Source organism: Lupinus angustifolius, chromosome LG19 (genome assembly GCF_001865875.1).
Source record: "Lupinus angustifolius cultivar Tanjil chromosome LG19, LupAngTanjil_v1.0, whole genome shotgun sequence".
Lineage (NCBI taxonomy): Eukaryota > Viridiplantae > Streptophyta > Magnoliopsida > Fabales > Fabaceae > Lupinus > Lupinus angustifolius.
In genome coordinates, this window is record NC_032027.1 from 3023565 (window position 1) to 3048038 (window position 24474).

Genomic DNA, 24474 nt, shown 5'->3' on the forward strand with positions numbered 1-24474 from the left:
GATCTAGTATGGGTTTGCTCCACGAAATTATTGCATGTTTTAATATAATTTCATGCAGCAGGCCTATACCAGATCGATCATGATCTCTAAGTTGTCCGTACAAGGACATAACAGTTGAATAAAAAAATAAGGGACCAAACGAGTAAACTGCCTTCGCTTAAGCAAAGGTTGCATTAAGCATCTCAAACTAGGAAAATGCTTCTCAGATTGAGAAAAATGCATCTTCTCAATAAAACTGGGTTGTATTAAGCATGCATGACACTGAATTATCACATTAAGCATTAAGCATGCATGACAATGAATTATAACATTGAGTATAGGTTGCATTAAGCATTAAGCATCTCAAACTGAGAAATAGGCTTCTTCTCAAATGTAAAAAAATGCTTCTTCTCAATAAAACTAGGTTGCATCAAACATGGATGACAATGAATTATAATATGAAGTAACATATAAAATTTTAAAAATATTTATTCTGATTAGAATAAGTTAATTATCTATACTATATATAAGGCCAATAATTTATATTAAAACATGCAATAATTTTATGCAGTAGACCTATACGAAATCATTCACATTCTTTAAGTTGCCCGTACAGGAATGTAACAGTTGAAAAAACAAATAAGAGACCAAGCGAGGAAACTACCTTAGTGGGATAAGGAATAAATAGGCCTGCAAGCATGCAAAATAACTTCAAAATTTGATGAGTCTTTGAAATTCTTTCATTGGCTAAGGAAAAAATTGATTAAATTTCAATACCTTCATGACCCAGAATTTTTTGGAACATTGGGTGAGGTTCCTTCAAAAGTCAACATAAAGAAAAGATATAGCAGTTTATACAGGAAACAATTGGTTTACAGTTTACACAGGAAACATTAATTTTACATTGGCATGATAATAATATACAGAAATATAAATTATAAATAATGAAAGACAAAATAAATAAACACAAATTATACTCTGGATAGTTATTAATTTTGTATTTTCCTTTTATTAAATACTATAAATTAGTATATATATATATTAGTATGGATAATATTAAATTCAAGTTAAAAAGACATAAACATTATCGTGTAACCAGCCTGTATTGCACAAGATAATAGGCATTCTCTTGACCAATTGATATTTAAAATTATCATTAGTGTGTAAGGTTGCGTTAGATTTTATGGATCATTAAAATGTTAAATATTTAATTTCTAGAAACAATATTTATTAGAAGGGGCAACCAAATATTATAAAGGAGATTGATTTTTTACCTAAAAAATAAGATAATACAATTGGTAATATAAAAAATAATATTTAAAATTTAAAATAAAATTGACAACTGTATCTCCAATAACTCCCTCAAAATAAGCTGATTTGTTAGTGGTCAATAATGTCAAATATCTCCAATACGTAAAAAAGTATATTTTTTCACAACAACAATGTTGTTAGGTTTTTTATAATGGTTGTTGTTTGGGTTTTTATAATGGTAGTTAGACTTTTTAACAAGTGGTATCTCTTCATTACTAAGCAATTAATCCTTTTGGGATGTATTATTGTCCTCCCACCAATTATTGGTTCATGAGATCCTTGTATTTGCTCTTATGATGTTTAGAAATTGAGTGAAGCATTACATAGTAAACTAAATCCTTGTTGATTAAGGATGAATAATGTAGTTTAATGTTATTGATAATGAAGTAAACAAATTTATATTTATTTGAATCTCGAGACTTATTTAGTTTGATAAATTTTGTTCACAAACCAAATGAATAGAACTTGACCTAAAAATTGAGTACATTAAATAAATTAAACGAGTCGAAGTTAAGTCAAATGTAGTTCGATTGGTTAGAGTCACTTTCTATACATACATATTACATAATCTTCCATAAACTTTAATTTGTAAATTATATTTATTATTAAAATTCATAAATTTTTCCATGTGTATATATAATTGACTAACATCTTATAGGCCTTTTAAATTTATCCTGATTAGTAATATAAATTTTAGTCCATTAACTCACTTGAAAGTTCCTTAACTTTAGCTGAAAAAATAGTTTGTCATTAAACTTGGTTCAAATCGACATGAACAAATTTTTAATAGGTCATCCAGATCAATTAAGTTGAACTAGATCTGTTTCCACTTGATTTTAGGGTATGTAATAAGAGGTTGGTTTCCATGAGAAATTAGAAATTAAAATTGCTCCTCTTATTTCAACTTTCAAGTGATGGCACCAAGTTCTATGATCTAGATGGCTAAAAAAGTTAAATCTTATAAAGTGGGGTGAGATGTTGGAATTCAATATTGTAATAAAAAGTTGCTAAAAATGGTAGTGGTTATGTTTTTTTAATAAAGACTAAGAAGCTTTTGTTAAAATAGAAAAGAAAAAGGATACAAATAAAGGAGATAGGTGTGCTTTATTTATGACCATGGATTTGGGAGATAATTAAGGATTCAAGGTATGGAATATGGAGGCATGCACTTCTAGATGAGTTAAAATAGTCGATTTGATAGAAATTAGGGCATCCAAATTCAAAATTTCAGAGTTTCAGCTTAACTGTTAAATTAAACAAATTTTAAAATTTAAAAACAACCCCTCCATTTTATTTTATTTAAGGTTAGATTCTCCTTCATTTTTTCAATATTATATTACGATTGTATATTTTTAGGTGCATGTGAAAATAAAACCATACAACATGAATACAAGAATATAAAAACACCATCACTTGAAAAAGAAAAGAGTTGTCTTACACGGTTACGCCCTTCTAAAGAAGAGAGTGGTAATCCTAGAAGAATACTCCATCCATCTCATTATCTTGGTTCAAAATATAAAAGAAAATCAATTCAGTTTAAATTTAAAATAATAAAAAATATTAATTATGAAAAACCCACTAAATTATAAGAAAAGAGAATGATGATATAATTGTAAGGAGTATATATTTAATTAAATGAGTAAACTCTTAATTCTTTAGCTTTTAAATTAAAAAAAAAACAAAACTATAAGAATTCAAATATTAGATGAAAAATGTGGCAAAAGACTAGAGAATGGAAGCATGTGATGTGAGTAAATTACTACATACATAACAAAATAAAAGGAGAATAAAAATGTGTTTAGAACATGCCCATACCTCGCAATTACAGTAAGCGGCAAAATGTTGAAAACAAGAGGCGATGATAGTGGCATCCTTTCGCCGATAGAGAATCCAAATTTTCAATTTCAAACATCAACTCATAGGAGACAGCCAAAAATTAAGGTAGGCATGCATGGTTCATTTTTCTAACTAACGAAGAAATGTTAAAATAGTTGTGTTTCGGTAGTTGGTTAGTTAATTTGGTTAGGGTAGTTAGTATTTTTTTCACTTTATATAGATGATTTATTGTAACTTTGTATCATTCAATTTAATTTAATAACATTTCTCATTCTTTCTTGTTTCATCAAGAAGATTATGCATGACTCATACCATTTTTAACATGTTATCATCGTATTCAACACAATTATTTCAAACTTTGAATGTTTCATTCATTCCAGTTTGTGGGGAATGTTAAATAATTGAGTTTTTGTTAGTTGGTTAGTTAATTTGATTAAGGTAGTTAGTATTTTCTTTCCTTTATAGATAATTCAATGTAACTTTATATAATTCAATTCAATTCAATAATATTTCTCATTCTTTCTTGTATCATCAAGAAAATTATGCATGACTTATACTATTTTTAACAAGAATATAAACCATATTAAACAAATATATATGGTTTGGTTTTTTTAAGTAAACAGGTTAAACAAACAGTTTCAATTTTTTGGTATAAATAATGATATCTTTCACTATATAGACTTAAAAAGTAATTTCATCCAAGATATATGAACATTTAACATTTGATTTAGTAAAATAATTAAGGATCCAGTAAAATTTTATATTACTGAAACATTAACATTATAGTAGTTAGGGTCCTATACTAAAGATGAACTCATTTCCATTTTACATATATGTTTAATTTGATTGTAAGGTAAAACTACTATATGTTTAATATATGTGTGCTGAAATTGCATGAATATTTTACATGTTCAATTTACTATCTATTATTTATGTATTAATTATTAATAATAATTATTAACTCTTAAATAAAATAAATACAAATAAATAATGGATTTATTATATAAATTATTTTACACTTACAATATAAATATTAAACTATTTGTTTATTTGTTGAGACTTTGTATCTTTCTTCCCTACTTGCATATTAAGTTTTTAACAAATGGGCCAGGTCCAAAACATATTCAGCTCGGTCATTCTCATTAGATATGTGCATAATTGACTACAGATAAAGGCTACCATGTACCAAAAGCCCAAGGCCACAAAATCTTCATTCAATTAGTATATATTTTTAAATGGTTGGACATTATATATCATATTTTATTTATGGGTATCATTTTTTATAAAACATCATAAAGTTAATTCCTCTAAATTACTTTTATTTAAAATATAAAATCTATACCATTAAATATGATGAGGGATTAAGATCAGTATACTCAATTGATTGACTCCACCTAGCATAAGTGTCATTGTTTTTTTTTCATGTTTTTGTTTCTTATTTGGCTCATCCAATGCATTTATCAAAATTATCAAACTTTGTTGGTTTGGATCCATATATTCGCACAAGAGAAGAAATATATTTCTGTTCCAACAAAACACTTAACCATGAGGGAGCTTTGAATTTCAAATGCATCGATAAACAGTGAACCTTTGAGTGTTAAGAATGTTAATAAAAGTGGCAGCATAAAGAATTAGAGAAAACAATGTATAGAGTGATCCAAATGAATAGTAAATAATATAGTAACTGTATATAAATTTTTTGCATAGATGTTACACTTAAAGAATTCACTTTGCATGTGACAAATTAATGAGAAAATCATAGCACAAAACACATTCCACAAACCAACAAGGTGTTAGTCAAGTGGTGTAAGGCCCCACTAGATCCCAGGATGACCAAAAGGTCAAAAGTTTCATTCCTGATAGTGACACTTATTGGGACAGACATCCACGAACCCCGAAAGGGATTAGTTCCTTACCCAAAAGGTGAGAAATACTCTTGGTAAAATTGTACCCAAAAATACATTCCATAATCCAAAAACATAGAGAATACTCCTCATACCAAGAAGATAACTTATCTTCTTAGATTTACTAATTGATTGACATGTGTTTTATTTCTCTTCTTTTTAGATGTTTTCATTTTAAAAAGATAAAATAATGCATATGTCTAACAATGACTGAATTCAATGAAATAAGTTATTTGTTGGTATGAAGAGATAATTTATTCTATAGAGTAAAAGCATTATACTTCATTCATTTGTAAAATTTGGATAGGAATTGTCAGACTTCACATATTTGAAAAAGTAGTTTGCAACATCAGATAGGCCAAACTCTTCTTGTAAAATAAAATATATTTGAAAAGTTGATGAGATGCTGCATTTGTATAATGATAAATTGATAAGTTTCAGGTAGAAACCCTAGGTAACTTGCATTCATGCTCTGGTAAAAGGTTATTAGATGCAGTTCTTTTTTGTTTCAACTGCAATGAAAATGGTCATGTGTAGCAATGCTATTAGATTCTTGTGTTAAAATGGGAGGCCATAGGTATTCGCACAAGCATGTGCCTACCTACATGTAGGATGGCAATGGGTACTAGCGGACATATAAGACTTTCCCATGTCCAAACCCATAATATTTGTGGGTACCCGTGCGGATAGCAGGTCTTTGCGGATATCTAACGAGTTTTTAATTTTAATTATATATTTATATAATTTGTAATAGTCAATTGTAAAAATAATTGTTAGATGAATAATATGATATTTATATGATACATTCATGATCATATAATTTATTATGAAATAATAATAAAGTATATGATATATAATCTTAAAATAATAATAAATATATAAAATTTAACTAAAAATTAAATATATAAATTTGTGGGTACCCTTATAGCAAGTAAGAAAATAAATTATGATATTAAAAGTCGTATATGTGGCTTAATATTTTTGTTGTATATAACTTATTTTAACTTCTATTGACAATTTTTATTGTGTGAAAAACATTATAATAATAATTAATTAGAAAGAAAAATTAGGTAAGAAAAAATTATACCATTAAATAGTTATAAAATATAATTTGGTTTTATATATAATATAAAACATATTTGACATGATTGTTTTTTATGTTTGCTATAGAAAATAATTGTACCAGAAAAAAGAAGAAGGAACATGTACTGACTGAACTTCAGTTTGAACCATTATGGAACCACAGTTGTTTACACATGTACTGTTACTAGAATCAAACCCATCAATCATCATAACATTGAAGGGACAATAATCTCAAAAGTAGGGTTAGATTGTGTGGCCGACGTGTTCGTTGTAGAATTACTCCTTTCACCTTTCATTATAATTAAATTCTTTTCTTTTTCGATGGGTGAATATCTGCTGTCCCAAAACAATGTGTCACTTCATATGTCACTACTTGTGATTGGTAAAAATAATAATTAATTATTAAAATTTTAATTTAAATATTTTTTCAACCCATCACAAACAGTGACACACTTTATGGTATAGTAGATGTACTCCGTTTTCCTGTAGGTGTCTTAGCACGTGAACTTCACTAGAAGTTTCTAATGGAACTTTTTCTTTCATTCTAGATTTTTTCTTTGTTACTTTTGATGGTATTAGCACCTCAACCTTGGTCATATTGAGATTATAGTATCCCAACAATTATCAACAAGACTATATAAGCCAAGTAGTGAATGATTTTGGATGATCTAATAAGATTTGGAATAAAGTGATATACTAAGGATAATAAATTTGACCACCCTTGTTGCATATTCTGATTATTAACACACACAAAATCCATTTAGATAAGAACAAAATAATATCGAACTTGATAAAATGTGAAGAAAAAAAAATAGATAATTAGATCTTATTTACATATTTTACTTAGAAAAGTAGGAGTTTTTTATTTAAAAATATATGTACAAAAATGAATAAATAAAAGTGAGCAATCATCCATCTGTATTGAATAATCTAGAGATAATTACACTAACACCCTTTGAGTTTTAGTGAAATTACACAAATCATCCTTCACTTATTGAATTTTTATACTTTTATTATACTAATCATCCTTGCATTAGAAATAAATATAATCTTTTAAACAAAAAATATGATAAATGCAATTAAATTAAACAAAACATAATATACTATGGAGACAAGTCCAAATAATTTACTCAATAATCTATTTGGCAAGGCACATGGGAGGCATGTCATGAAACGTGGGTAAACATAGCTTTCCATGTCATTCAATACGAGGATGACTTGAAAGACATATATTATTGGAATGCCACTAACTGTCATAATGTAACCTATGAGAACCGGATTGGATCAAATAATTTCATCCCCAGACCAAACTTAAAAATAGTTTTAATTTGTAGTCTTAATTGAATAAGAGTTGGACTACTTTGAACCGAGGAAATTTCAGTTCGACCATGTTAAACCTGGTTCAACTGGAATAACTTAGGAAGTAAACCGGATAATTCCGTTAAAATTTAAAAAATAGAACACTACTCTAATTTTTTTGTTTTACTCTTATCCAAAAAAAGATAGAGAGATATTACTTCGATATAAGTATACATAATTATTAATTATACAAAATTTACTATTTATATATAATTATATATTTATAAATAAAAATTATTAATTATATAAAAAATCATTCGGTCCGAACGAACAGTTTAACTGTTTAAACCAGTTAAACCAAATATGAGACTTCTAATTCCAGTTTGGTCGTCCGACTCGAGTTTTACAATATTAATATCACCTAAAATAAACATACATAAATTTTACTGACAAAATGTTTACTATCTTAAAATGTGATTCACTTAATTTTTAACCCAACGTTTATATTTCTTCTCTTAGCATTTGTTAGTAAGACTCTACGTACGGTTTATGATATGAGGGGAAATGTGTACTCAATACATGAAAGATGAGTATAATTATATTAACTTTTTGTTAGGAGAGGTGAGTATAATATTTTAAACTTAATGTTTGACTTGTTTAATTAAAATAAAACTCAGGAGAGTAAATATAATTAAGTCAAACTAATATATCCTCCTAATAGATTAGTCTAAAATATTCTCAGTCATAAAATTTAATAAACATTACTTTCTATCCATATGAAGCACACACATATCAATTTACAAATATTATGAGGCTTTTTAGATTAATTCTTACACCATTTTCCTTTCTTATTGATGGCAAGAAGAGCGTTCATGTGAACTTGCATTTTTTTAACTCAATGAACTTAATATAATAGATTATATAGACTAAAATTTAAACACTAAAGATATAAATGTAATATGGATGATACTGATTTAAACTAATAAAATATAAAATTTATTTTTGGTGATAATGATAGATTTAGTTTTAGATAGATAATATTTTGAGTTTTTTTTTCCTTCAAATTTTGTTCAATATGTTATTGTAGGATGTAAGTTGAAAATAAAAATTATTAGTAAAAATAAAGTAGGCAATACAAGATTATACCATGTAAGTAATAATTATGTATATTATGTTTATACATTTCCCTAAAATATATGAAAAACCATAAACAATGTATTGAATATTTTGATATGAAGAGAACAAATTCCTTATACTTAATATGCGGAAAAGATTTAGGCCATAAATATTATTGAAAGAACACCTTGTTATATCATTAGTTTTATAATCTTTCCTCTAATCGCTATTATTATTTATAGTGAAGCAATTTTGTCTAAGTTATGATCATTCATTGTATAATAGGGTTAGTTCTCCTAATGGCATTTGATCATCTTTTTATTTATTTATAAAAAAGACAATACTTGAATTGATTCCTAGTTTAAAAGAAAATAGACATAATGTATAATGTGAACTAACTCATTTGAAAAACACTAGAGTTAATTATAGTAACATCCTCTAAGATTCAGTGAAACTAACATAGTACTCCTCCATTTTTATGCCTACCCAAAGTATTCCTAAATTATTTACATTGATTACAATGAGTGTAGTCATTGACTTTTTATTTAGGAAAGTTGTATTTAATGTTTAAATTTGGAGGTTTGATTTATGTAATTAAATTAAAACACAATAGAATAAGTGTAATTGAATCAAAATAATATATCTTCCTAATAGGTTGGTCAAAAAACTATTCTTAACCATGAAAAATAATACACGTTACTTTATATCCATATGATGTTGATACATTTCACTATTCTATACTTATGATGATTTTTATATCAATGTTTACACCATTTTCAGAACAATTATAGTCAAATAGTATTTTTTTTAATTCAATGAATTTAATATAATGGATTATGAACTAAATACCTAGTTATATCTACTGTTCTCTCTTAATAATAAAATACAATAACTTTGTTTGGGGTAAAACAATTCTCAATTAATTAAATATTTACAATGATTCAACAATACAAAATTATCCAATCTTAAAGTGTAGCAATATTCAAAGATGTAAATGAAATCCACCTTGATATCCTATTCTATAAATAACCAACATACCTACCTATTACCACCATCCAAAACACACATAACCTAAGACACTTAGTGCTAAATTTCCACAATGCCTTTTAGCTACGAAACTTCACCAATGGCTTCCAATTACAATAGCCACGAAAAAGTTCATAACAATGGCACCAAAATCTTTCATCAAACCGAAGTAGTAGTTGTTGTTGTACCTTTTCCAGCACAAGGCCATCTCAACCAGCTTCTTCACCTCTCACGCCTAATCTTATCATACAACATTCCTATCCATTTTATTGGCACTGCCACACATAACAAACAAGCTATAATTCGTGCCCAAGGTTGGGACCCAAAATCCGTCGCAAATATTCATATCCACGATTTCAATGTTCCTAGTTTTGCTTCACCTCTTCCCAACCCAAATGCAAAAACAAAATTCCCATCTCATCTTTTACCTTCTTTTGAAGCATCCTCAAAACTTCGTGAACCCGTGGCTAATCTTCTACAATCACTTTCATCCGTGGCTAAAAGGGTCGTAGTTATTTATGACTCACTCATGGCATGTGTTGTACAAGATGCTATTCATATAGCAAATTGTGAGAGCTACACTTTCCATAGTGTCTCTGCCTTTACCATGTTCTTGTATTTTATGGATACAATGGGAAAGGGAAAAGAAAAAGCTTTTGTAGGAAAAAACTCTCATGATGATTATAATAATATTATCCCTGAAGTTCCTTCTCTTGAAGGTTGCTTCTCAACCCAATTCATAGATTTCATCACTTCACAATATGAGTTTCATAAATTTAGCAAAGGCAGCATTTACAACACAACAAGGGCAATTGAAAGTCCTTACATGGAGTTAATAGAAAGCATTATTAGTACAAAAACTCATTGGGCTTTAGGACCTTTTAACCCTATAGTTATTGAGAAAAAAAGCTACAAAGGTAACAAGCACTTTAGCATAGAGTGGCTTGATAAGAAAAGTCCAAGGTCAGTTATATATGTATCTTTTGGGACCACAACAGCATTCTCAGATGAACAAATTAGAGAGCTTTCAATTGGGTTGGAACAAAGCAAACAAAACTTCATTTGGGTTTTAAGAGATGCTGATAAAGGTGATATCTTTGATGTTGATGAAGTGAGAAGAGTTGAACTTCCAAAAGGGTTTGAAGAGAGAGTTGAACATGAAGGAGTTGGGTTAATCATTAGAGATTGGGCCCCACAATTGGAAATTCTGAGTCACCCTTCAATAGGTGGGTTTATGAGTCATTGTGGATGGAATTCTTGCATGGAGAGTATCACTATGGGGGTGCCAATAGCAGCATGGCCTATGCACTCAGATCAACCTAGGAATAGAGTTTTGGTGACACAAGTGTTGAAAGTTGGTTTGGTTGTTAAGGATTGGGCTCATAGAAATGAGTTGGTAGCATCATCAAGTATTGAGAGTGCTGTGAAAAGGTTGATGGCTACAAAAGAAGGTGATGAAATGAGACAAAGGGCAATGAATCTCAAAAGTGTGATTCTCAAGTCAAAAGATGAAGGAGGTGTTTCTCGTGTGGAAATTGATTCTTTCATTGCTCATATAACTAGATAGTTTGCTTCAATCATTGTGGATGCAAATATAAGCTTTATGTCTAGATATTTTATAACTATTAGCGTTATAAAATATTTGCATATATTTTTATTTTATTTATAAAAAATTTCTCCCTTTTAAAATCTAAGTTGGGTCTTATATATGGCTTGTTGAACAAAGTGGGTCTTATATCGTTATCAAAGTCCAAAACAATAATAGTTAATAGTTATCAATTATAACCCTATTGTCATTACAACGAATAGAGAACAAATAATTACATTTATAGTAGCAACAATAACAATTTTATTATAAAAAAATCAATAATTTTTTGTTTATGTAAAATGACATATGAGGACAAGAAGTGGAGAGAATAGTATTGATAATTAAAATTTTGGTTCTTTTGTAAAAGCTATATACATCTATAATCTATATCTATAATACTTATAAAGGGAAAACATAAAATAACTACTCATGAAATTTTTTGTGTTTTCCTATTTAATTTTTTATAATTCCTAATTCCATGTTTGTCTATACTAATACAAATAAACATAAAATAACTACTCATTAAATATTTTATGTTTTCCTATTTTGTCTTCTATATTTTCTAATTTCATGTTTATCTACACTAATATTAATAAACATAAAATAATTATTCATTGAGTATTTTATGTTTCCCTATTTTATCTTTATAACTTCTAAATTTCATGTTTATCTATACCATTTAATCTATACTTCTATATTATTTAATAAAAGGAAAACACAAAATAAGCACCACACCATGGTGTAATTTTTGATTCCATATTTTAGCCTTATTATCATCTTATTTCTACAAAAAAAACCATATCATATTATTTTCTTATTTTACTATCATCATCTTATTTTGAAAGTATTTAAAAAATTGAACATTATACCAAAAAAAGTATTTAATACTAATAGAATAAATTCAATGGTAAATTATAATGGAGTCATAGATAGTGAATAAATTTCAATCCACGCAAAAATTAATCTATGAGCAACATCATTGTGATAAAACCTGTAATGCGAGAAGAATCATTAATGCAAGCATATAAGGGACGTCATAAGTGTTTATATTGTAAAATCAATTTTTTGGCAAAATGAAAATGATATATATTATAGAATTATAACTATAGAATTCGACCTAATGGAAATGCAGACATTTGTCCCATGCACATGCACCATGAGAATGGTGAGAAAAAATATATCTTACACCTTAAAGAAGAAGTTATCATTGAAGATATCATTATTTATGATGCGAAAGTTCCTATAATATTAGGAAATACCTTACCTTTGAGTGCATTTTTAACTATTGATTTAAGTTAGCAATTAAAAGAGGTGATGAGTGATATTTTTTCAATGCATGTGATATAACTCAGATAAATAAAGGAAAAGAAAAGATGATTATTTGAATGCTAATCATCATATGACATGCTTTCAATACTTGACTGTTGCATTTATTTATGTGTTTAATATTTATACATAAGTTTGTTTTTATATCATCCATGCATTAAGGTGTTAACTATCATTAGTTCTTAAATAAAATAATACATCTTACATAGATGGTGAATGAATATTTATTCATTTGTTTGAAGAACAATTGAAGAAATCCTCACATTTAGGTATTTGTGTCGGTCTCAGTAAAAATACTCATATCATGTACTTTTATGGTATTAATTAAGAGTCTCCTTTATGTAAAAACTAAGATATATGATTGTCGCTCAAAATACTAAAGGGGTGCACTTTTAATCCAAATTCTAAAATTTATTTTCCATTATATATTAGTATGTGTTCTGGACATGAAAAAACATGTGTTCTAAACCTTAATATACAGAATCGGTTAATTAATGTTTATATAACAAACAAAAGTTGACCATAATAGTATGTGAAATGCCCTCTCAAGGTAGAACACAGTTGAAACCAAAAGAAAAAGTCATTTTGTATAAATATTCTTTGCAACTCATCTAAGAAAAATTCATTCCTCAAACAAAATATTACTTCTATGGCTAAGTCATTGCCTTCAGTTTCTTGTCATGGCCATGCATCATTGTGTGATAAAACATTGTACTATATTGGATCTTTACTAAGAATTACACTTCTATTGTACATCATTGTGTCCTAGAAGCTACAAAATCAGATTCTATTGTTGCTATCCTTAGCTTCCATTCTTCTCAGCCCACAGAGTTTAAGTATCAGACTGGTACCAAAAGTTCAGGGTAGAACAGGAAGTTCCACCTTGTCAAAGCTAAAGAAACTGACCTGTCCCCCGGTGACTCGGCCAATTTTCAAAGGAATACCATCACATTGTTTCTCAAGGGCTTCAATTTCAATTCCTGTTCTAGATGGTGGATGGGACCTAACAGATCATACATTTTATAACTAATTACATAGGCTTCCAAAAGCAGATAACAACAATAAGGAATTAAGGACGAAAAGAGTAAGAGAAAAGTATAGTTCGGACAAATTTGCATAGTTATGATTTCATATGGACCAAATAAAAAATGTGGTTGTTTATAGTTCAGTTTTTTTAAAAGTATAATTATACTGTTTGGTTAAATGGTCCTTAAGATAAAAACTATATTAGCTAGTGGCCTAATGCCTTTCTCTCACTCTACAACCAAACCAAGGTAGTTAAAATCATTTCTGGGTTGTTCTGTGTTTCTAGGTCCTAACTTGTATGGGACTTATTAGGCCTAAACTGAGGTGTTCAAATTTCAGTTTAAGTTTAACCAAATGTTATCTGTAAGTTTTGTGGTTTATAGGTTATTTTTCTTATTTACGTTATTTTATAATTTTGTATGTTTGGTAGGATCTTACGATCTATGATTCCGTGTTATGATCACACGTTTTATGTGTTGTCTTCCCCTCTCAATCATATCTATGATATTGATTTTAACTACCTTGCATACTACTATAATGTCTTTGTCAATTCTTAGTATTCACTGGGAATAATTATACCCCCGATGCTTTTGGTAATGATACACATATACAACAATCCCCAACAAAACAATTCAAACTATGAACTAATATGTCTGTGCCAGCAGGCAAGGGTCTCAGTTTGTTAGTGAGTGAAACAATACAAGTCATGAAATGCTTGAATTCCTCCTAGTCATATTTTCAGTTACTACACTGCCTAAAACATGATTTTTCGTATAACAGTATAAAGGTCACTTACCAATTAAATTTCATAGTAAAAAATAGCGATGAATGATACTGATACAAAAGCAGAATAAGTAATTACCTAGCCAAGTAAAGCAGAAAACTCGGATCACCCGGAGAAGACTTTTTAAACCTGCTGTTTGGAGGATAAACATCAAAATCAGGCCTAAAATCATTAATCTGCAACTCATTGAATAACTCATCGATGGGAAGCTCAACTTTGCAACCCATGTCTACTAGTTGCTTGCTTTCATTAGTGTCTTCAAGAGCTGTGGTTTTATGGGAGCTTCTAATTCCCTTCAAACTCCAAAAAACATTATGTCGCCCAACTATGTAGCCGAGATACTTGAGGTGCCTGTAAACCTCAAACTGCTCCCAACAACATCCACACGTCCTTCCTAAAACCTTTTGGTACATGTCCATTAGAGATAGACTACTATCGCCGCCATCATCTAATAGTTGTAGAGCTCCTAGTTCCATCAAATACCTGCAATATTACCTAAATCATCGACCTTTACATAAACCACAAGTTCTCAAAATATCCTATCTTAGAAAGAAAAGATACATAACAAATATATATGTGTACTCTCAAACTAGTGTACTATCACCATGACCTAACTAACTAGTTCACCAAGAACACAGACTCTCTTTGAGGTTTGACTTAATCACACTCGATCTCTAATGTCATAACCTACACCAATGTTGCTTGAATATGTCAATTTAATTTCTCAACTCACAAATTAGTCCATAACTTGAAGAAAATTGTAAAAGGTATTATATATATAAAAAAGATAACACATCACCTACACAGTCTCTTCAATAGAAGAATAAGTGTCGTTACTACGACAAATTCCGGTTGTTACCCACATCTTGCCATTCTTTTCAATGATTTCTGCCATTCCTATATCATATTTCCACACACCTTTGGATTTTGCAATCCTGATAAACAAAATGCAAATAAAAAAACAAACTTTGACATTGAAAACCATATAAAAACAAAGGAAACATAGATATTAATAATTTTGTGGTGAGGGTCATTGATGATAATGAATAAATGAGATTATTGTTCTAAAATAACGTAGTAAGATAAGGAGAAGAGTAAAACCTAGGTTGGAATTTGGGGAAGGAATGTGAAGAAAAGTAATGGTTTTGGTCATCATCACTTGCATTTTGCAAATGGAAATCAGTGTTATCATCATCAATGTCTTCTTCACTTGAACAATAACCCCAAACCTTACCTTCCATTCCGGTGATTGTGGCAATGGGAGTGACGTGGCGGAGGTGGCGGAGGAGGATGCGTTCTCTACGGTGGCGGAGGAGGATGCGTTCTCTACGGCGGCGACTGGGAGGCGTTGCTGATATCAGAATCGAGTTTCACTCTCAATCTTAAACAATAAATACCAATTTCGTTCATCAAAACCATTAAAAAAATAATAAATACACACTTTCCTCCTTCAAAATTCATGTACAATTTTAAGTAAAAACTCAAAGTAATACTTGAATATTGTGAAAGTTATACAATACAGTTTTTGTCACATAAAAACTAAAAAATTATTAATTTGACATATAATTGATATTTTTTAAATTACATTGGATTTTTCGATTTTCAGGCACACAAAAAAGTTTAAAGAATCAAAATAAGTATTTACTATCGTTGTCTATGCATGATGAATGATGTATTTACATTTTGATAAATAGTATTCTAATTAATTTTATATTTTGATCCTTTATATATTTATAAATATTTATCTAATTTTTTTTATATTTGATTATATTTGTTAGGTACTTTATTTTTAAAAATTGATTTTAGCCATTCTTTCACAAAAAAAGTTAGCTTTTAATGAAATGTTTTTCTTTCTTTTTCTTCCTCTCATCCCAAAATCTATATAAACCCATGGTAAAACTCTATTCTCTCTTTTTCCTTCTTTCTCCATGGTAGTAGTGTCCTAATGTAATAATTTGTTACCATATGAAAATTTTAAGTGCTTCTGGAGCAAAGGAATTTTGTTTAATTTTAAGTACTATAACTAAGGTGGTACATAAGCATTGAAGTTGAAGTTGCTCCTTTAGTACCTATTAATTTCTAACTTTTTTGCTTCAAGCCTTCAATCACATGAAAAATCTGGTCACTCTTAGAACAAATCTACTAGCATGAATAACTATTTATGTTTATATGCAACGAGATAACACCGACACTACCTACTGTGAGATTAAGGTTTAGTTGTCGTTGTATGCAACAAAAGAACATGATAAAAACACTTCCATCGCTGCTACTCCATTACAAAAAAACATTGTTCATATGTATACAATATAACACAATCACTGAATGTGAGGGACCATTTATCTGAACCTCCTTTTTGTTTCTCCATATGCAGCTACTCCAAGTACTGTTATTGTGTAGCCACCCATGCCAATAACAGTAACAGGGTTTTTGAATAAGAGTATTGAGATAACTACAGCTACAGCACCTTTTGCATTGCCTAAAACCTGTTCAGTATGAATTGCACAAAATAACAAACCAAGTTTGCAATAAGTACACCTTAACATGATTGTTAACTTGGTTTTGTGTCTGCTTATGTTATTAAAGTCCAAACAAGCAACTTTCACAATCAAATAATTGAAAGAATTGGATTCAATCTCGAATTTGTCGACATCCTTTGGTTCTTTCTTGTTCAGAAAGTAAACAACTAAAAGATAATACATTTGCAGAAAGTAAAGGAAGTTTCATCAGTATAATAATCTCTCGGCATTAATGTTTCACATCATATGTTTTTCTTCCTCCTTCAAGAAACATTAGCATACAAACTTGTGCGTTGAACAAACACTTGCTAAGTAAACTAATTATGATATACCAACAAGATGTTGGTCTAGTGATGTAAGGCACCGCTTGATTCCCACAAACATCAAAAGGTCGAGGGTTTGATTTCTGGGAGCGACACTTATTGGGAAGAGCAGTCACACACCTCGAAATGGATTAGTTAGTTTCTTATCCAAAGGGTACTCTTGGTTGTACCAAAAAAATTATGATATGAATCTTTTTAAAATTATCAAGCATTACATTAAAAGAAATCATGTGAATCAAGATTAAAGACAAATCATTTGAAAAGCTTAAACATATAATATGCTATATAAAATATAGATAAAGTGAGTTTCAGTTTATTATTGATTGTTTTGATAAGTATAAAACAAAGTTTCTTCTTCATTATTTCTTTTACCTTTTAAGAACTAAATAAGTGGTCATGATTTCTAGTAATGTGCAAGAGAAAAAGGCAAACCTGGAGTGTGAGAGCACTTGTATGTTTAGTCACCAAGAAGTTTGTTAAGTTTGCTGCATATGCTGTAACTGAGTTAAGCAAAAGTAGTAGCCACATTGATTTATTTTCCCTTCCAAGTGCCAATGTGACATCTACAACATTAGGCTCCATGATAAGTGCAGTAGGCAACAAAAATATGACCGCAATTGGAGACATATACAGAAGCAAATTCATCGAGTTCAACTTTTCCCTGTTAAGTTGAAGTAGATCCAACATTATAATATGTTTATTGCCACTAAAAAAAGGATTATCTAATTTTCTCTAAAAGTTAAGGGTTCACCCTTCTGAGAGAAAAAAATTGAATCAATTCATTGGATAACACAAGTTACAAATGTTATAATGAAGGTTTGAAGACTCGTGCAACGCTGGATTTCCACAATGTTGAAAAACATGAACTGAGTTAAGTCAAGATTAAGTTTAGAGATGAGTAAGTTTTAATCACACCATATGCTCATTTACAAGTTAAAACCGACAACTACTCCTTTCCAGTTTTATATCATTGAAAACAATTATATAGCATTTGAATGTTAAACAATACAATGACTCTTTTCTTCTCCACCTTAAGTCTCTTCTAAAAAGTAGTAGTATTAGTATTAAGGTTTCACTACCACCACTGAAGTTTAGTAATAATTCCGCCTCTCGAAAATATAAGTTTCCATATAATCAGATGCTGATGTAGTCTACTGATGAAGGGATCATTTCTAACTTACTGTACTAAAACAAGTTGACTCTATATAACCATTAGTGCTTGCACAAGGAATTTTCACTCAGAACCCAGTATTAATGTAAAAAGGAAACTTAAGCAAATGATTTGAACGTAAATAAGTAGAAAGTACAAAAAATAAAAACAAGTTTTAAGCAAGAAGTATCAGGGTTCTAAAACTTTCATTTATCTTTCTGAATTGTATATGAACAATGAGGGGTGAAAAAATGAAAAGCATGCTCATAGCAGTGTTCTTTCTTCCAACCAATCTTTCATTCATCTAGTAGTTACCTTATATCAAAGTACTTGATTACAGAAGTTGGAGAATTGCATACTTTTTCTAAATGAATTCTGGTTCCTACAAATGTTGTTTGCGGAAAATGTAAATTCCAAGAAATTATCATTTTTCTCATATGTCACAAATGGGATTCAAGAAACAAGCGAACTTCTTTTTAAGGCTAAACCTCAGAAAGCCATATCAGAAAAGACGGCCTTCAGTTACTCAGGTACAAACCAATAATAACTATAAAGAGATGAACAATAAAAGCTGGCCATTAAAGCAATACAACAAGATCTTAAACATTTGTAGACATTATGATTTAGGCACCTAGTTACTCCAAACCTGTGCTATTGATCAATTGCAACAGACCTATCATAGGAATTTTAAAAAAAGGAAGTGAATCTCTGAAAGAAAGTCTCGAAATCTGTCTCGATAAAGAATGGAAATTTCTCATCCACAATCTTCTATCTATGCAAGCTAATATATTTAGATTATAGCCTGATGAAAGTTTCTTAGTTGCAAATACCTTGCTGCTTATGAATGTTTTAACCGGTAACAACACTGTTAAGACTTTCCAAGTTTTCTATTGAACAAATCTTACTACTGCATATCTCAAGAGTGATGATTTACGACACTGTATCTTCCACTCAGCACAGGTAACAACTCCTGAAATATCATTCATAGGTTGTTTTACAGAAAGTACTTTTAGACAGATAGTTCCGGATCGATGCATCAATTTTAGTTTCTAATAGACACTAATATAACTAGAAATGTGAGGGGGTCCCTATTGGATGTCATTTTTTAGTGATCTTAAAATTTAGCTGTATAGTTTTAGAAGTGAGATGACGAAGAAGTTAGAAATCATAGCTGTAATGTAAAATATTTTACCCTTCAGAAGAAAGCAAAATGCCCTGAAGAACAGACTTGAAAGCTCTTGCAGCGGTTGCACTTAGGCACATAATGAATCCAAATAAGTGAAAAGCTGGCTCACCCTGCGATCAAGAAGAAAATCGTGTACCTCAACAGAAGAAAATAGGAAGGAGTTATGCACCATGCACGTCAAAAGGAACTACTATAACTTGCCAAACATGACAGAATATTAAATTATAACGTGTCGCGGAGATAAACACGGAATGTACCATAGTGGATGGCTAAAATGAGTCTAATTCATGACAAGTATATTCACATGATTTGATACAGTCGCATAATAAGTTAAGTAACTTCAATGCTAGTTGATTACAAATTGCCCAAAAATTAGGCCATCTGATACATGCAAATAAAGGAGAAAAATACAGATTTTCAGTTCTTGAAAGGTTGAGATCTCATTAACTTTCAAGCAAATTGCATTTCTTAAATAAGCTCATCAAAATAAATTTCTTATACTTCAAATAATCACAGATCAGCTAAAAACACATACAATCTAATCTGTTCAACAGGATTCTAGATCTGTATAGCCATTTGAAAAGTGAAGTTGCAATGACATGTTGACTAAAATCTAAATATATTGATATGATCATAAAAGACAAAACATCATTCAGAATAAATCCATATAAACATTTCCATCTCAAAAAACAAATCCACAAAATTATAAATCAAATGAATGCACTATGGTCATAGATGATTCTATGATTCAATAAAACAAAACAAAACAAAACAAAACAAAAAACATAATAAATAGATAAACATACCCCACTTGCAATTACAACTCCAGTAACAACAGGAACAAGAGCAGCATAAGTGACCCAAGCCTCTCTCTTAAAGGTAGCCAAATATGCAAATACAGCAGTGAAAAATGGTGTAGTTGCACCCACAGCTTGATTAAATGATACAGCCAAATACCTTAAAGAAATGTTTCCACCAACCACAGACCCACAAAACACAATGCTCAAAGTTGCAATCTTTATGAACTGAGACCTTGATTTGATCATTTGCTGAGGCACCACTTTGAAGAATGCAATGGATACATAGCTAAGAACAGAACATGCTGACATGTGACACATTGTGAGGAAGATTGGGAACTTGAAACCATAGTTTGATAGCAAATATTTGTTCAGAAGAATCACACCAATGTTTGATGAGTACCAAAGGGTCACAAGGAAACATATGAACAAGAACTCTTTGCTGCTTGGTGACACCATTTTCCCAAGCTTCCCAGGACTGTGTACCTGGATTTTTAATTATGCATATCAGGCTTTTATTGTTTTAACTAATGCAATAAAAACCAAATAACTACCGTAATACCCACTGGATCTAGTTAGGTAGGTTCGATTTCTGAGAACGACAATTAGCAGGATGATTAGCGTGTGGATTAATTTCTCATCTAATGAGGATATACTTTTTTGTATCATTAATAGTATTATCGCACCTTTTTGGTTAAAGAATTAATTTTTTGGGTTTGTGGCTACTCCTCCATCGATTACAAGGAATCTAATCATCGACCTATCCAGTGGGGTCTTATACTACTAAATCAATATCACCTTAATGATTTACCATGATATATTTGGTTATACAAAAAAAAAATTATCAGATAAAAATAAGTGTTTCTTTTATTTGTTTAATTACATACCTCACTTTCTTTAACTGTGCCATTTTCATAGGATGGTTTGGATCTCATGTTGCTCATTGTAACTTTTTTTGTTGGTGTTTGTGCAGAAAATTTTGCTTGTATTTTATTTGTTTGTGAACTTGTATTGTTGTAACAATTGAGGTTTTAAACTTCTTGATTTTCTCATTGAATTCAACAACAGTGGTGAATATGATTTGAAAAAAAAGCTTGTGGAATAGAATTAAATGAAATTTTGTTGATGCTTATTGCTAATGAAGTAAGACTAAATTAGATAATGGACTATTTATGGAAAACAATTTGTTTGACGCTTTCAATGAACTTCTAAAAAAAAGTTGTAACAATTTTAAGGTTTCAGCTTGCAATTAATCTAAAAATTATAAAGCATCAAACAGTTTTGACCATTAATAATAAGTTATAAAAAAATGTTAGTCAATTAAATTAATCTTTTTGTTCTACTAAAGATATCCTCTTATTTTACATAAAAAAATAATTTCTTCAGATGTATAAATACCCCTCTCAAATGTTATTTCCAAAAATTGAATTCTTAATTTTTTTAATCTTTTTAGCAATATCTAGACGAAGGCTTAGTCCAAAAACTTTAATTGAAATGTGGCAATAGTTTTAAGGTTTTCATCCCAATTAATTAAGCTCTCTTATAAAATGTAGCAACAATTTGAAGTTTTTCCTTGACATATCGTAGATGTATCTCTCATATTTGTTTATATAGTTAATTTAGATCAGAAAATGTATACAATAAGAGTGTATAACACATTAAAAATTAAATTATAATAAGATAGATGATATATTAAATGTTTATAACACAATGTATAGACATTATACTTTAAATTATAATATAAAATTAGAGTACAAACATACATAAAAGAGAAAAAGAATTGTGCACTAACAATATGTGAGTTTTATACATTGTTATTACGTTTATATTATTATTATTGATTACTCAACAAAAGTAATTCAAATAAATGGTAAATAAAATAATAAAAGTGTACAAATATTTATACTGATAGTGTATAGATATTACAAAGGTGTGACGATCAAATAAAATTAGTGAATAATATATACCACTATGTTAAAGGTAGTTATGATTTGTGCTACAGATGAAAATGAGAATTATATATATATGTAAGTGTTTGTTGGGATCATCAGTACTGAAAATGAATCGAAGTAACTCGACATTCGTTCGAAAATCGATTCGTTATTTAAGTTGATAAACTTGGTTCATGAACCAAATGAGCTAAACTTAATATGGAAATTGAACTCGTTAAATAAACGAACCGAACTTGAGTTGAATATAGTTCGACTCGTTAGGTTCATGAGTTAGCTCGATAAGTTTATATATATAAAGTAATCTTTATTTTTATAATGACTCATACATTATTATTTCTGTATTGTTATTATATATATAACTTTTTGAAGTATTTTTTAAATTTTAATTAATTATTGAGTTGTCCAAATGATCCATTCGAACTGAATCGAACAATTCTAGAATTTTAAATGAACCAAATTTGAGTTAAAAAAGTAATTCATATCGAACTCAAGTCGAGTTTCAAACTAAACCAAATATCGAGTTGTGAACTCATCAATTCGGTTTGTTTCCAACCGTATTAATAAGTTATAACTTATAAGTAATTAATATGCCCAAAGTTGAGCAATAATAATATAAAAAATACGTGATGAAAATGTATGTAGTGACAGTATAAGAATTTTATATACTATCTATCTATCATTTATTACTCATTTTAATCATTATTGCTTCTTTAAAAAATATAAACAAATAATAAATGATATAGTAATAATAGTTCATAAATATTAAGCTCTAAAAATATATTTGTTTGTTTGTCTCAATAAAAAAAAATAAAGCTTCTTTGAAGAGAATCGAATTATATCCATGGTCCTACTATAACTAAATTTCCACCTTATTATAATGTTAAAAGAGGGGTAAAGGCGTAATGTATTGCTGAATTTTTATTGCTTTCTTTTCTGGGCTAATGATGAGAGATTTACTAATATAATGGACCAAAAAAAGAGGTTTACTAATATAATGTACCAAAAAAAGAGATTTACTAATATAATGTACCAAAAAAAAGAGATTTACTAATATAATTAAAGAAATTAAAAATTGAAGGCAAAGTTAATGAAAAATTACCAATTTATTCCAGAAAATGGATGTGTTATGTTACGTTATTATTTTATGATGGGAAAATAAATATACTCCTACTAAATCATATGCCCATACAAAATAACATATATCCTACTTTATTTATTAGTGATTGATTTTCAAGTAATATGTGTTATTTTCTTATAGGTAGGAAGATTAATATGATAATTTAGTAGGAGAATATAACATTATTCTTTATGATGAATAATGAGAAGTGGCACGTCTGCAAGAAAACAACAACGATTTGGACGCTTGTCCCAACTCTAACCTCTTCTTCTTCTTTGTTTGTTTTGTGTAAGAAACTCCTCCCACCGATGAGCTAGTGAACACAACCGACACTTTCCATTCAAAATTGGCAGTGTCCTCCCAAAATTCCAAAAAAATATTATTTTTGTCCATCGAGTTTTGAGTATCCCGAACTCCAAATTGTAAAACATGTTTCTTATCATTTAAATACATTTCTCTTATATATAGTAATGTTATAATTTCATATTATAATTCAGGTTCAATTCAATGTCGGTTATCATTTATATCAAATGTAATCTCAAATCGATATTTGAAAGAGTTTAAAATCTATGTATTGATAGTGTAAAGTTTTTACACTATTGATAATCTCAAGAATAATTGTTATTAAATGTTTTGACACTAATTAACTTTAATACCAAGATCATTTAGAACAATGACTCCAATGTTTTGTATTTTTTCAACAATTAGTTAATTTATCAAATTACTCACAATATATTAGTCTAAATATTGATAAAATTTCTAAAATGATATTTTAATATGTTTTTTTAGTCTCCAATAATTGTTAATAAATTTTTATGAATAGTAAATAATATATTGATTATGTATAGATTGAATAATCAGACTACTATTATAGTCTAGCCTAAGTTTTAAGTCTTTTATTATTTTCATGTTATATGGAGCATAACTTCATTAATTAACAAATAAAAATAACACCCAGTATTAAAAAATAAAAGTGGCCATGTGCCTAACAGAATTTCAGGACAATGACTAAGTAAGACATCTAACCAGGTTTATAATTAAATCAACCATAAAAATATCACATTGTCATGCTTCATTCATGGATTCAGGAACATACAGCTTATCCAAAATACACAGATCTAATTAAATTTGATGCAAACCATTTTATATATATAT

General features: G+C 29.1%; 3 protein-coding genes across 3 annotated transcripts; 1 reads left to right on the forward strand and 2 right to left on the reverse strand.

The window, feature by feature from the left end:
* LOC109333759 (zeatin O-glucosyltransferase-like) lies at positions 9516 to 11192 on the forward strand. Its single transcript, XM_019569325.1, has one exon. The coding sequence runs from the start codon at positions 9628 to 9630 to the stop codon at positions 11119 to 11121; it is 1494 nt and encodes a 497-aa protein (XP_019424870.1). The 5' UTR covers positions 9516 to 9627; the 3' UTR covers positions 11122 to 11192.
* LOC109333709 lies at positions 13030 to 15611 on the reverse strand. Its single transcript, XM_019569260.1, has 4 exons — positions 15380 to 15611; positions 15082 to 15213; positions 14357 to 14761; positions 13030 to 13471 (listed from the first exon to the last, which is right to left on the reverse strand). The coding sequence occupies exons 1-4, from the start codon at positions 15517 to 15519 to the stop codon at positions 13327 to 13329; spliced, it is 822 nt and encodes a 273-aa protein (XP_019424805.1). The 5' UTR covers positions 15520 to 15611; the 3' UTR covers positions 13030 to 13326.
* Positions 16522 to 21209, reverse strand: LOC109333574 (probable sugar phosphate/phosphate translocator At5g04160). The gene is made up of 5 exons (XM_019569076.1): positions 21138 to 21209; positions 20260 to 20736; positions 19460 to 19563; positions 17550 to 17778; positions 16522 to 16761 (listed from the first exon to the last, which is right to left on the reverse strand). Exons 1-5 carry the CDS (start codon positions 21192 to 21194, stop codon positions 16615 to 16617), a joined length of 1014 nt encoding a protein of 337 aa, XP_019424621.1. The 5' UTR covers positions 21195 to 21209; the 3' UTR covers positions 16522 to 16614.